Source organism: Prunus dulcis, chromosome 4 (genome assembly GCF_902201215.1).
Source record: "Prunus dulcis chromosome 4, ALMONDv2, whole genome shotgun sequence".
In the NCBI taxonomy this organism is placed as follows: domain Eukaryota; kingdom Viridiplantae; phylum Streptophyta; class Magnoliopsida; order Rosales; family Rosaceae; genus Prunus; species Prunus dulcis.
This window is the reverse complement of record NC_047653.1, coordinates 5,940,683-5,955,057: the sequence shown is the minus strand read 5'-3', so window position 1 is coordinate 5,955,057 and position 14,375 is coordinate 5,940,683. Positions and strand designations below refer to the sequence as shown.

The following is a 14,375-nucleotide window of genomic DNA, read 5'->3' as shown; positions in this document are numbered from 1 at the left end:
AGGTAAATTTAACCCATCTTATTTTGAAATTTTAGGTGTGTCCAGAATGAAATTGAGTAATAATTCAAGTGGTTATTGACAAAGAGGTTGATTGAAAAGCAAATTGTAAAGTCGTTTATACGTACACTCTTCTTTATATCATATGTGAACAAATTAAACTCTAAATAACATATATTAAAAGAAAAGTATTGACTTTGAAAAACCAGTGTTGTGTTGGAATAAGGACTCTGTTGAAAGTGCAGAGGATTATTCATCAAAGAAAAAGTGGAAATGAGATGATTGAATTAAGCACAAGGAAAATAAAATAAAATAAAAAGAAAAAGAAAAAGAAAGGGTGTTAATATAATGTGAGTGTTGTTTTTATATGAAAAGGGTAAAAAGGCTGAAAAAAGCGATTATATATCGAGGCTCCCTGCGATGCCCTCCAAGGGAAAAAGTTGAACTTTTGTCAGAAGCACACAGCGAGGCTACCAAATTAGCCAATAATGACCCTCTCTCCTCTCACACTCACACACAGATACCTACTTTTGTTTTTGCAACAGCCTTTCTTCTTCTTCTTCTCACTCGCTCACTCACAGCCTCACAGGAGGGGCAACAAAGAGAAGAGAAACAATACAAAGAAACCAATAATACCAACAAAAGATGGCATTTTGGTCATTGTCCTGCAAAGTCCAAAGGAAAGGCATCCTCTCTCTCTCTCTCTCTCTCTCTCTCTCTCTCTCTCCTCAGAGAGATCATTGACTGGTCGCCCTTTGACCAGTCTTTTGGGAAGCACTTGTCTCTGTGTTTTTGCAGTACTGCTTATCAGTACTCTCTCTCTCTCTCTCTCTCTCTCTCTCTCTCTCTCTCTCTCATCTGTGCCTCATAAATGATACATGAAGAACTCAGCTCAATCCCCACTTGATTTTACACTGCGTGAAATACACTATCCAATTATGATATATAGAAATACCATATTGTGCTTAATCTCTATTAAGTTGATTTTCATATAATGAGACTCTGCATGGGATCCAATTTCTCTTATATGCAAGACTGAGAGAAACTTTTGAATGACTATAGGAGATCAAAGATAATGATATGACAAGCTACTTTTACTTTGTGTGGAAGGAACTTGAAATGTACCAAAGATATGTGGCATGATGTGCAGCTGGAGATGAAGATTATATATATCCAACTACTTTACTTTGATGATGATATTGTAAACACCATGGTTTGCAGATTTTATTGGAAAGTCCATGGTGATATCAAACTAATTTGCTTCTTAATTAACATATTAATTTAAAATATAAAAAAAAAACCAACATATAATTAGAATTATTAGCAAGTGAATCCAATAACTTGAACTAATAAATTTCACAATTTAAATGTGGGATTCTCTAATGATCAGAAGGAAAATAGAACAAATTAATGGGGTTTATAAATTATTTACAACCAACCAAATGGGATCAATGAAATGCCATCTTTCTCTCTATCTTATCTTATAAATAAATGGAAATTATTTGTACTATTAATTAAGATGATGATGAAGATGATGATGAGATTACTTTGGAGGTGATTGGTTCTTGTTGGAAGCCAAGGCATGGATAGAATCTGCTAGCTTGTTAATGGCATCGATGAGACCATTAATGCCTTGCCTGTTGATCTCAGTTTTAGTTTCCTCAATCTGTAGCCTTCTCTCATGCAAACTCAAAAGATCTCTGTGCCTTCTCTCTTCTCTCTCCTCACAACCCTGAAGTGCTTCTGCAATCATGGAAGCACCTCTGGAGATGGCAGTGCCCACTTCACTTGAGGTGCTTGCACTCACAGTTCCACTGGTTCCTTGATCTCCACCTCCTCCTCCACCTCCACTCGCCCTTCTCCTCCTTTTGGCTGGTGAGTCTGAATGTTCATGGCTTGTCTCAGAATCTGAGCTTTCACACGTCTCCAAAAGGTAAATATGTGGCACCAAATCAACCAGTCAATATATACTAATTCATCAGACCATTAATTATTACCATGCACACAATAATTACCAGTACCAATCAACTTTTTTTAATTCTCCATGGGATAATCAATATGATGGAAAAGATTATTAATGTGCTAGCTAGTGTACCTGTCGTTTGGTGCGTTACATTCCATTATCTTTTGATTGGAAGAATAATTTTTATTTAAAAAAAAAAGTATCAGTGGGGAAATTGGCTTCAAAGATACACATAATTTACACCTACTAAATTAGAGAGAGAGAGAGAGAGAGAGAGAGAGAGAGTACCTACTGTGGGCATAGGTTGTGAGTATGGAAGAGTAGGTGGTGGTTGAGCTGCTAATGGAGCTGGGGGTAGAAGAGGCAATGCTGCAATTGGTGGAACTGAGATGTGATGTTGCAAAACTGGAGGAGGCAGTGAAGACTGATGAACACTAGTGCTTATAATAGGCCTCTCCACAACATATCCAATGGTGGGATTGGGAACATTGGAACCAGAAACAGAAGCTCCACCTACCACTCTGATCTGATGATGGCCTGCTTCTCTCTTCTCCACCACATCAACCAAAGCCTCATATATCTGAGGCACCATGTTGGTAGGCAAGTTCCTATCTTTCCTCTCACTCTTCTCAAGCTTCCAATAAGATGCTGCTTCTTCCCTCCCTTCCCTCCTCTCATATTCCCTCACCTTCTTGTAATCCCTCATGAGATTGTCCCATTTGTCATTGCACTGGTTTTGGCTTCTCAAACACCCTTTCTTCCAACAGTAATCTTCTACCCATTTCCATCTGAGCTCAGCTGGTTTGCTTGATCTTGTTTCACTACCTGCAGCATCCCCGCTTCTCTTCATTCTTCTCTCATCATCCATCTTCTTTGCCTCAATCAGAATCATTGTCTCCCCCACTGTCCAGTTCCCTTTCCTATAATCCCTCATAATAACACTACTAGTACCATTACCTCCTTGATCAGCCATCACAAAAATGCATGCAGCATCACCCCCTAAAGAATACTAAAGCATATACAATACATACACACAGAGAGCGCGAGAGAGAGAGAGAGAGAGAGAGAGAGAGAGAGAGAGAGATAGATTCTTTAAAGAACAGGAGGGAAAAAAAAGAGTCTAATAGGTCTTTTATGGAGAGCTTGATTTGATGGAGGTTGCTGTGGTGTTCAAACCAGTCAAATCTCTACAAGATTGCTAATTTAGGCAAAAGGGTCATTAATGAGTATACCTTAAAAAGGATCTATGTCTCTTAAACATCTCTGTTAAGGGGTCTTGATGTTGACTTGATGTGTTTGTGGTTTTGTGGGTGCAGTGGAGGGGTTGGCTTAATGGCTTTTGCATCTAAAAGGGTGAGAAGAAATATGGGAGGTAAAGATTTTTTTTTGGTTAATATGGGAAGTAAAGATGAGCTACATGCTTTTCACCACATGTATATGCACATATGCTTTTTTTATTTCTCTATTTATTATTGTCTTAAAAATTTCAACCTTTTTGAGGTTAAGGATTGATTTTGCACCATATAAAATCTTCAAAGATTAAAGTTTCAAATCTGAATCTACTTATTCAAACCACTGCTCCCCACAGTGAGGGAGGGAGAGAGAGAGAGAGAGAGAGAGAGTACCATTATAAGAAAAGGCCAAGTAAATCCATTCAAACTGACATCAACAAACCCCCAAAAATTTCAGAGAGAGATTTTCAGAGAAAAAGATGCAGTGCCTGCTGGCATTAGAGAGAGAGTCAATGCATGACTACCACTTACCCCTACACGTGGTGTAGCCTCTCATCATCATATCACACCCGTTCTTTTTTTTTCATCCGACATATCACGCCCGTTCAAATTGCAGAATTTAGACTCCTTTCTTTTTAACCCTAACTGCAGCAAAAAGAGGATTATAATGCAATTCTCCAAGTATATATATTAAAGAAATAAAGGACTTCTAAACATCTTGTTACGCTTTGTTTTTTTTGAGGACAAACGATAGTTTAAATTAGAGAGAATGAAAATTTCACACACAAAACTAAAATATCATTAGAGTTCGAACCTAAGAACATCACTTACATGAACATAAAATCAACCTTGACAAAGAGGCCAAATGGATTGGTAATATGTAACTTAATTACACTTGCTGTCGAACTTAAGCTAGCGCATTATGTCTAATTGCGTATTAAGAACTAATATCTTGAAAATTGACTTACTTGTACCTCTTTTTTTGGGTCGAAATTAAGAACTAATTTCTTGCAATGATGGTTTAAGCATTGTTGTGCATGGTGATGCGCAAAAAGACCCTTTTTTATTCTTTTGTTGGGGGAAGATCTAGCAGGATAAATCTACATCAAAAGCCTACAAATGACTAAGAATCCTAATCATTTAGATTTAGTTAGTTCCCTTAATCCCATGCTACCATGCAAGAATGTTAAAATAATATTTTGCCCATTATGTCGCATGAAACCCTATTAGCTTAAGCTAATTCACCACACAACCCCAAAACTTGGAGCTTTAGAAGAGGACAGTTTTGTTCTTTATGAGAAATTTAGGTGTCAATTTCGTCTTTTGAGGAACTAGGGTCCATTTAAATTTATTATGAGACACTTCAGCAAATTAATAATCATCCCAAGCTAGGACATGGGGTGGGGGTACATATGTGGTATATGTGACAGAGTTGCTTTGACTAGGGTTTTGACCAGAGGACGGGTCCATGGGGTCATGAAACCCCCGACTAGTCCCTTTCGTTCTTAGTTTTTGGACTCTAGCCTGCACTAATTAGTGTACAAAAACTTAAGGGCAATATGGTCATTTCGATAGTTTGGCTACTTGGCTCTTGCATTTATGTGTGAATGTGATCTCTTTATATTGGCTATGATTTTAATCGGGTCCCCTATCTGCCATTATTTTAATTTGGACTGTGATGAAAAAGATGGTGGCAATTGTTTTGAGTGAGATGTCCATATATACATATACCAGATATCATAACCAGACATCCCCAAAGAAAGAAGAAAAAAAACAGTTTCCATGACTTGCACTAAAGAAAACTATAAATAGTATTTATTGTACATTAATTCAGAGGCCATGGCCTAAAGGTATGGGCATTAATCCCTGACGGGTGATGGAAATTTAATAGCTTTCATCACATGCCCAAATAGGTTGCCGGTGGAGTATCTGCAGTGGCAATGACATGGGTTCATTTTGTGATTTTCATATATCGTATATCCTAAGTGCCCAACTTAGCCTTTCTTAACGATCATGTGATAAGAGTAGATAGAACGAGTTTATAGACTACGTTTCGTGTAATGTAAGTATTTATTATTTATTATTTATTTAAATACAAGCGATAATATAAAGGGGAATGTGAGATTCTCTCTCACACATACTACCAAGATGACATAAATTTGAATTTGAGACCACTAGTATGCAAATCATTGTCTTTTTCTACCATACTAGACCCTGTTGGCTATGTAAGTTTTTATTCTTTTTTTGTTTGAGGACCTTTCCTATACGAATGCTAGAACTCGAACCCAAAATCTTACCTGAGGGAGTAAATACTCCATACCACTACACTAGTGAGTCTTTTGCATAAGTTTTTATTCTTAAGCATGCAGCATGAGCGGGGACATTTAGATTGAGCAAATGATAAGATTGGACCTGAGCTTGACCTGAAATGGGGCTTGAAACTCCAAGGCTGAGCCCAATACCCTTAAGATCGGACACCGAGCCCATCTCTACCTAATAGGCTTACACAACAAGACTTCATGTGGGCTGTAAACAAATAAAAGGAATACCAGGAATGAAATTTGAAAAAGCCATTTCTTCTTTTCTTTTAATCATATGGATACATGAACGTTACTGTGCTTTCTGGACCCCTTTCCGTGCGTACCTTTTCACAAAAGTAATTACTACTAAATTATTGATGCATGAACATCCGTGCTCTTCAAGCAAGAAGCTTCACTTTTTTTTTTTTTTTTCTTTTTTGTCAAAAAGCAAGAAGCTTTGCTCACCAGGGTTTAGGGCTTGAGTTCAAAGGAAGCATAGAATAAGCTTTGCTCAGAAGAATAAGGCTTGAGTTCAAAGGAAGCATAGAATTTGGGTCGTCCAGCTCTTCAAGTTTATATAAGTCGATCCGCGCTTGAAAGTTAGAACCTTGAAGGGTAGAGTTGGGCTCTCAGAGTTGGAGAATTTGAGAGAGTATTGTATTGATGGAGGAAGATTGCTGCGCCACGCAACTCATCTATGGAGATGGAGAGTTTAATGCTGATGGGCTCGACAAGTTCGTCAAAGAAGTGAAGCTTGCTGAATGTGGACTCTCCTATGCTGTTGTTGCCATTATGGGTCAGAGCAGCGGTAAAGGAAGCTTTTTTATTATTTTATTATTTATTTACTTTAATTAATTTAATTGGTTTAGCTTGAGCAACATTAGGGTAATTAATTGCCTATGAAAACACAGGGAGAAGCACTTTAATGAACCATCTGTTCCACACTAAGTTTAGGGAGATGGACGCAAACAGTGGAAGGTTAGTTTCTGAGCTTTTCAGTTGATCATATACTCAATTTGGTTTTTTTTGTTTGTTTTTAGAATAGGTACTATATATGTGTGTATCTATATACTTCAGGAACCAAACAACGAAGGGTATTTGGATAGCCAAGTGTGTTGGCATTGAGCCTTGCACGATTGCCATGGATTTGAATTTGGAGGGTACTGATGGCAAGGAGAGAGGCGAGGTAATCAGCTTTTTGTTAAAACCCCATTTGATTTGATTTTTGTTTGTTCAGATTTAATCGCTCTTCATGCTTCCTCTGCAATTTTATTCTTTTCCAGGATGATACTGCATTCGAGAAGCAAAGCGCCATATTTTCCCTGACAGTTTCAGACATTGTGTTGATAAATATGTAAGCTTGTTTCTTGGTTTATCTACCTTACTTTGTACAGTTGCTGAACGCATATGTAGTTGTTAATCCAATGTGTTAGCGAGCTGTACATTGAAATTGTTCCAGTAAGTGTTATATCAAATCAGTAATTTGATATTAAATTTAATATTTAATTGGAGATTGGATTATATATATAGGTGTCAAGAATCAGATAAAGGTCTCGAGCAAGCTGCAATGAACCCTTTACTGGAAATGGTTTTCCAGGTACTCTAGAACTATGTCTATATCTCTACTGTTTATTCAGCATTTAATGTCGGTTACTGAAATTCTGGTTTCGAATGTATATAGGTTGTGATGCACTCATTCGTCCCCCGCAAAATCACGTTACTTTTTGTTATACACACAAAGGTCTGGGGCATACTTTTTGAGCTTTTTAATGAGATATGTCCAATTATGTTGTCCTCATGAAATAATATTCTTGTTCCATATTAACTTTTTCTTGTTTGTGGCTGTTTGTTTAGACCCCATTTGAAAATCTGGAGCCTGTTTTGAGGGAAGATATACAGAAGGTAATTTAGTCTTCAGAGCTATGTTGTTTTTAAACCTTAGTTGTTTTTTTTCATATCTCTCAGATATCGTAAATTCTACAGCTATGGGATGGAGTTCCGAAGCCCGAAGCCCATAACAGTACCCCCTTCAGTGATTTCTTTAGCGTGAGATCTCTGACAGCTTGTGTTCTTTTTAATGTCTTGATCATTAGTAAAAGCTAATTGTCACTGATTACAAAATTCTTTGACGTGAAGGTAGAAGTAGTTACTTTGTCCAGTTATGAAGAGGAGGAGGAGAAGTTTAAGGAGGAGGTAATCTCTCTACTATCAGAGGCAGTTTATTATGTCCAAAATCGTATTGGCCATTACATTTTCTCTTTTTGGGGTTTCGATACATGGGGCGTGTTGTAGCATCCACTCAAGGGTTGTATATGTATATTTATATATATGAAGAGTTGCTTAATGTCTTTCGTATCAGGGGAAACATAATTGTTTGCTTTATGTCCTGTATCATGCAGGTTGCTCAACTTAGGCAGCGCTTTTTCCATTCTATTTCTCCAGGAGGGCTTGCTGGTGATAGACGGGGTGTTGTTCCTGCCTCAGGATTTTCCTTTACTGCACAACAGATTTGGAAAGTAATCAAAGAGAACAAGGACCTGGATCTTCCCGCTCACAAGGTTTGTTAGTTTCTTTTCTTCCCAATAGAAAATGATTTGTGGTGTTCACTTCTCATATGCATAGAACATATACATAATATTGTTAATAATTTATTTAGGTTATGGTTGCTACTGTTCGATGTGAAGAGATCGCCAACCGGAAATTCAATCAGTTGATCCATGATGGGGTATGTACTCATAATCTCCTTTTTCTGAGATGCTTGTACTTCTAATATGATCGAGAAGGTTTTATTGGTCATTCTTGGGATAAACATGATTTAGGGTTGGTTGGCATTGGAAGAAGCTGTCCACACTGGTCCCGTACAAGGTTTTGGTAAAAGGCTCAGCTCCATTTTAAGCACCTATCTTTCAGAGTAAGTTTCACTCTGGTTTAAATATGTGAGTTTAAAATTCCAAGGGTGAATCTCTCTCTCTCTCTCTATACATATATATATATATATATATATATATATCTGCATTGAAATTTTTATTGTTAGTGTTGGGCTTGTATTGTTTGTAGTTCTGTCTGACATTATTTATATGATCTTGCTTGTGCATCATAGGTATGACATGGAGGCCATTTACTTTGACGAAGGTGTAAGGAACTCAAAACGACAACTGTTGGAGTCAAAAGCATTGGATGTATGGCTATTCTACTTGTCTTTCCAATTTAACAGAGATTTTGGTTAGGTTTTCAGTTGCTTAGACAATTCTTGGAAATGAGGATGTTGTGGGGGGTCTCCCGAACCCCAGACCTTAGGTCTGGGCCAACATCTACTCTACCACCATGGTAGGACGGCACTAGCAATGATTGTTTTCTTTTAAAGATGGAAAAATGGGCTTGTATTTTTTAAAAAAGTGCCCAACCGAAGAAATGAAACAGCCTAGAAAATAAAAAAGAACCAGGAAAAAAAAGACCAAAAATGCTATAGTACTATATATCTATAATTTAAAATATATATATTGAGGCTTACGCTTTGCAAGGCTCTCGATGAAACGCGTCACTCTACGCCTTAACGTTTGCTTGATCTTTATAGTTCATATTGTCTTCAAAACCCAATTTATTAAAGGGTGGGATGGATTCGGTGTGGTTGGTTTTAAGGATTCATTGCAGCCACTGATGCCAATTATCAGAGTTCTAATCTCGCTTTGCTCTTAATTTTCCAGTTTGTTTATCCTGCGTACACGACCATGTTGGAACATGTACATTCTAAAGCGCTTAAAGATTTTAAAGTGAGGCTGGAAGAATTGTTAAACAAAAGAGAAGGATTTACTTCATCTCTTCGTACCTGTACTCAGTCTTCCATGCTTGAGTTTGACAAAGGATGTGCAGGTAATTAACATGTTTGTCCACCAAACAACCTTCGTTATTAATATTACTTAACATGTTGTTCCTTTCAGATGCTGCCATACAACAAGCTAATTGGGATGCTTCAAGAGTTATTCGCGAAAAACTACAACGTGATATAGATGCACATGCATCATCCGTTTGTAGTGCAAAGTTGTCAGAATTGAATGTCAACTATGAGGTAAGGATACTATTTGCCTCCTTATTAGTAAGGAGTACTCTATCTTCTTGCGAATTATAGTTTGACACATGTGCAAAAATAATTCATCAAAAATAACAAAAAGAAAAACTTCCGCACATATGTCACACTACTATTGGTAGGAATGTAGGAGCTCCTATTTACCTGGTGAGGAGAGAAGTATTTTTCATGAGGTAACATTATGATAATCTATTAAACTCTTGGTTATTATATGACTTAGAATACTTTTAAAGTTATGTTGATAATTTGTTGTTACTTAAAGTTCTTAATGAAAATACCTTTTAATTTTGCAGAAACAACTGTCTTCATCTTTAACTGGACCAGTAGAGGCTTTACTTGAATCTGGTGAAAAAGACACTTGGGCTTCAATAAGAAAACTTCTTAATCGTGAAACTGAAGTTGCAGTATCTAAGTTTTCATCAACTGCAGTTGCCGATTTTGAGTTGGACAAAGAAACAATTGCCAAAATGTTGCAACATTTAAGGGATTACTCACGGAATGTGGTTGTGAAAAAAGCAAGAGAAGAGGCTGCAAAAATTATGATCCTCATGAAAGATCGGTAGAGAACTTGCTGTCCATATATTTCCTCTTCTTTTTTCATTGTGATTTTGGTTGCTTATCATTTATGTTAACATTTCTCAGGTTTTCCAGAGTCTTTAATTATGACAGTGGTTCAATGCCTCGGGTTTGGACCAAGAAAGAAGACATTAGAAGTATTACCAAAGATGCTTACTCTGCTGTAATCACTTTGAACTTTTATGGAAGAGTAGTTTTCTGTCATTTTGTGTTAAAGTGATATTTTAGTGTCTTTTATTATATCTTTCTTGCAGTCTATGAAGCTTTTATCGGTCATGGCTGCCATCCGCTTGGAGGAGAAGCCAGATAATATTGAAGAAACTCTCTTTTCTTCTCTGATGGATGGAACTGTTACTGTTTTTTCGTCACAAGATAGGGGAATAGAAGCTTCTGCATACCCTCTTGCCTCAAACACTTGGGAAGAGGTACCATTAATGGCTTTTGGTTGATCTATCTACTTTTTCTATCATCAAACTAGTTCCTTATTAAAGGTTAACTCTGAACTAGGTTTCTTCAGAAGATACCTTAATTACTCCCATGCAGTGTAAGTTCTTGTGGAGACAGTTCAAAACAGAGACTCAGTATAGTGTCACTCAAGCTATTTCAGCACAGGTATATTTTATAATTTCTCTTAACTTACGCTTGCTTGAGTTCAGTAGTTTATTGTTTTCATTGTCATTTAAGCACTGCTGCATACATAATAAATGAATTTTGCAGTTCCTAAAACTTTTGTATGGATTTGAATTCTGGAGATCTAAATAGTGATGCATATTCTTGCAAATGTAATGGGCAAGTAGTAGTAGAAACTTTGAAATATGAAGTGTGCCTTGTGTATGACATTTTGGGATGGAGTTCTTATTCATGTAGATTGGATTTGGTTTAGCAGTGAAAAAAGAAACGTATGGAAACACTTAATATTGAAAAATGAGCTAACTCTTGACTTGGTAACGACAAGTTTATGTATTCTTGTTTTCCTACAAAGAAAAGCCTATACATCCTAATATTTTCAACAAACTGCCTATCTTTATGTTTAGAAGCTCAATCTAATCCTGCAAACGTATTTATGATGCTGTTTGCTTTTGTATTCTCAGGAGGCTTACAAGCGGAGTAACAATTGGTTGCCTCCTCCGTGGGCTATTATGGCAATGGCTGTTCTTGCTTTCAACCAATTTATGCTCCCACGACTACAAAAAAAGAAATAGGTGACGGGGATCCACCGTCGTTGTGATGCTTTGAAAATTGTCGCTAAATTGACCGACATCTTTTGAATGTCAAACTACGACAGTTTTTCACCATTATGGTTTTAATGGAAAGACGACGCGGGTGTGAAGTGTTAATTTTACATATATATTTTTTTGTTTTCTATGATTTAACAATAAATTGAGGTCCAAATATGCAATATTATTACCCACACCATGCTTAAACTTAAAAGTCGCTTATCTCATAAAACTTGAAGATTTAAAATTCATTACATTACCAATCTTGATTCCTATCACATCGATACAAAGTACCACATCTAACCAAGGAATTCCCAAGGATTTACAGCTCCTAATATATCTGATTGATCACTAGTTGAAAGATCAAGGAAAGTTGTCAGTATGTTAAGAAGGTCAAAAATATCCTAATGTCTACAGGATAAATTAGGAAACAAATATGTAATTATATGTTGTTGATGGCACTGTCAAAGCTCCTTCCGCCAAAACCCAACCAGACGATTATGCATCATGGAGATGATGCAACGACATGATTCTTTCATGGCTCATTAATTCTCTTGAACCACAGCGTAATTTATTCCATCACCGCTCAAAAAATTTGGGAGGATATCCGTGAGCGTTTTTCTCAAAACAATGCTCCTCGTATTTTCCAGATCCAGCGGGATATTGCTTCTCTTACTCGGGACTAACTGTCCGTGGCAGCATATTATACTAAACTGAAAAGTTTATGGGATGAGTTGGCTTCGTATAGTGACTCCACTTCTTGGACCTGTGGCGCTCAGAATGAGTGAAATAAGCTGATGCAGTTTCTTATGTGGCTCCACGAGTCCTACAGTGCGATCCGTGGCCAGATATTGTTGATGAATCCGTTACCCACAGTTCGACAAGCTTGTGCCTCTATCTCTCAAGTTGAAAAACAATGCCCTTTCAGTGTTAGGCCTGGCATTCCCTAGGCAGCTGCTATGGCTGTCCATCATGATTAGAAACCAAGGACATCCAATCGTTCGCCACTTCATTGCTCCTATTGCGATCAATACCATCACACTCGAGACGCTATAAATTAAACCGCTATCCACCAGGCCATCGTCTCCACAAATCCCACACCCGTGATGGCAGCCAAAATCGTGGTGGCAATGGGGGCTCTTCCTCTTAGGTGAACCTCGTTTCTGACGGTCCATCCCTTCACGACCTACGGTCTGCCTTGCCCAATCTCTCTGATACACAGCTCCAGCAGGTTCATTCCGTTGTGCATGACAATGGTGCTGAACCATCTACTTCTGCTCCACAAGCCAATGTCGCTGGTAGTGTTCAAGGTTTGTTTACAGCTCCATTGCGCCTCCGTCGATGGATCATTGACAGCGGCCCTACTGACCACATCACTTCTTCATCCAATTTGCTTACTAATGGTGTCCAAAATCATACCTTACAGCCGGTCCTTATGCCCAGTGGGGTACACGCCCCTATTGCCTACATTGGTTTTTAATCTTTATCTTCATGCACCTACATGACGTGCTTTGTGTTCCTACATTTAAAGTTGATTTATTATCTGTTAGCAGAATTACAAAGAGTTTGAACTGCTTAGTAACACTTTTTTCCTTCTTGGTGCTTTTTATAGGATCGGGTTAAGAAGACGATGATTGGTTTGGGTAAGCAACATGGAGGACTCTACTACCTGACGGCATTGCACTCTCTTCCACCTGGCTCCGCCAGCCGATCCTGCCATCTTGCTGTTCCATCCACCGACCTGTGGCCCTGATGTTTTACATAATTTCCAATTTCGAGAGGATTAACTTGACACAATTCGACCCAAATTCCAATTATCTAAGGCGGTTTGAGTTGTATTCATGTAAAAATACCATCTAAACTAATTTAATAAAGACGAATCATCCTTCTTTTTAAATTCTTATATTAAAAATCAAATTTATTTTTTTTCCCATATTTGCTTAAGTAAACTTGACAGATTAAATTAGGTAACACAGAACCAGGAAATGTAGCTAGCATTAATCAGCATGTCAAAACTTTTATTTATTAAATTCTTTTAATCATGCATGCATCATAATATATATATATATTTTTTTTGTGAAGAGAAAAGTGATAATTGTATTCATAAATTAAGCACAAAGATCATCAACCACAAGGGCAAATACAAATGCCCACGAAGGGGTGATACAAATATGGAAGCATAGTAACCACAAGGTTAATCCAGATATAGGCCACAAAAGACCAGAGAAATTACGGCATAAAAGCTGCATGCCTGAACAAACCAGACATGAATCGCATTGCCCAAATCTACCAATACAACTACAACTTTTAACTATCACAAGTACAAAATACAAATTGAGACTAGAAACAATCAAACACCCAACTCACAAGGAGTTGATGCAATTATTACCACAAAAAAAAAAAAAAAAAACTGCAAACAAACAACCAAAAACTAACAGAGCCATTACCGCCGTTTTTGCCACCACCGCCATAACCATTGTCCCCGCCTTGGAGACATAGAACATTGAGATTGCAGCCAATAACCCTACAACAAACCACCAACCAGAAAAGCCACAAATCCACAGATCTGGACACAAATAACCTCCCCACAAGTAGAATTCCAAATCTAGTAGATGGAGAATGGGGAAAAATAAGTAGGGAGGTAGGGAAAGAGAGAGAGGGAGAGAGGAGGAGTGATCTCCTCCCCCCTCCTGGGAACACCCAACGCAAAAGAGGTTTGTGAGAAAATCATCAACAGTACCTTTTCACAAAAGTAATTACTTCTTTTTATAAGACAAAGTAATAACTACTAAATTAAAATTACTAATATGAACAACATCCATGCTCGACCAAAAAAAATAGTTTAAAATAAACAATAGTTATATTAATTATAAGGTAGTAAACACGAAGCCTTCTTGTAGAGTAGAAAGAGAGACGGAAAGAGGAGTTAGGTGGCGAATCCTAACTCCAGTTCCTCTGTGTACATTTTTGTCATTTACTCTGTTTGTTTGCTCTTCAAGCAAGAAG

The 14,375-nt window shown here is 37.5% G+C and overlaps 2 protein-coding genes across 3 annotated transcripts; one reads left to right on the top strand and one right to left on the bottom strand.

Annotated features, from left to right (window-relative positions):
• Positions 1-1,380: 1,380 nt before the first annotated feature.
• On the bottom strand, positions 1,381-3,328 carry LOC117623876. Of its 2 annotated transcripts, none has more exons than XM_034354884.1 (2): positions 2,253-3,328; positions 1,381-1,921 (listed from the first exon to the last, which is right to left on the bottom strand). In XM_034354884.1, exons 1-2 carry the CDS (start codon positions 2,931-2,933, stop codon positions 1,541-1,543), a joined length of 1,062 nt encoding a protein of 353 aa, XP_034210775.1. In that variant the 5' UTR covers positions 2,934-3,328; the 3' UTR covers positions 1,381-1,540. The 2 variants fall into 2 exon arrangements, with proteins under 2 accessions (XP_034210775.1, XP_034210776.1); XM_034354885.1 differs by having other exon boundaries at positions 1,381-1,905; positions 2,249-3,325.
• Positions 3,329-5,948: 2,620 nt separating this feature from the next.
• On the top strand, positions 5,949-11,496 carry LOC117623873 (protein ROOT HAIR DEFECTIVE 3 homolog 2-like). The gene is made up of 20 exons (XM_034354882.1): positions 5,949-6,300; positions 6,404-6,470; positions 6,570-6,678; positions 6,776-6,846; positions 7,023-7,089; positions 7,174-7,233; positions 7,347-7,394; positions 7,476-7,538; positions 7,629-7,685; positions 7,892-8,050; positions 8,149-8,217; positions 8,312-8,403; positions 8,593-8,671; positions 9,197-9,362; positions 9,431-9,558; positions 9,870-10,135; positions 10,219-10,315; positions 10,407-10,577; positions 10,660-10,764; positions 11,244-11,496. The coding sequence occupies exons 1-20, from the start codon at positions 6,156-6,158 to the stop codon at positions 11,352-11,354; spliced, it is 2,130 nt and encodes a 709-aa protein (XP_034210773.1). The 5' UTR covers positions 5,949-6,155; the 3' UTR covers positions 11,355-11,496.
• Positions 11,497-14,375: the final 2,879 nt, after the last annotated feature.

What these genes read in the sequence shown, in the direction of transcription:
- LOC117623876 (XM_034354884.1), bottom strand. Translation starts at nt 2,933, where the DNA reads ATGGCTGATCAAGGAGGTAATGGTACTAGTAGTGTTATTATGAGGGAT. An exon ending in ACTCACAACCTATGCCCACA is followed by an intron (nt 1,922 to 2,252) that starts GTAGGTACTCTC and finishes TACCTTTTGGAG; the next exon opens with ACGTGTGAAAGCTCAGATTC.
- LOC117623873 (XM_034354882.1), top strand. Translation starts at nt 6,156, where the DNA reads ATGGAGGAAGATTGCTGCGCCACGCAACTCATCTATGGAGATGGAGAG. An exon ending in TACTGGAAATGGTTTTCCAG is followed by an intron (nt 7,090 to 7,173) that starts GTACTCTAGAAC and finishes GAATGTATATAG; the next exon opens with GTTGTGATGCACTCATTCGT. An exon ending in CCTCAAACACTTGGGAAGAG is followed by an intron (nt 10,578 to 10,659) that starts GTACCATTAATG and finishes ACTCTGAACTAG; the next exon opens with GTTTCTTCAGAAGATACCTT.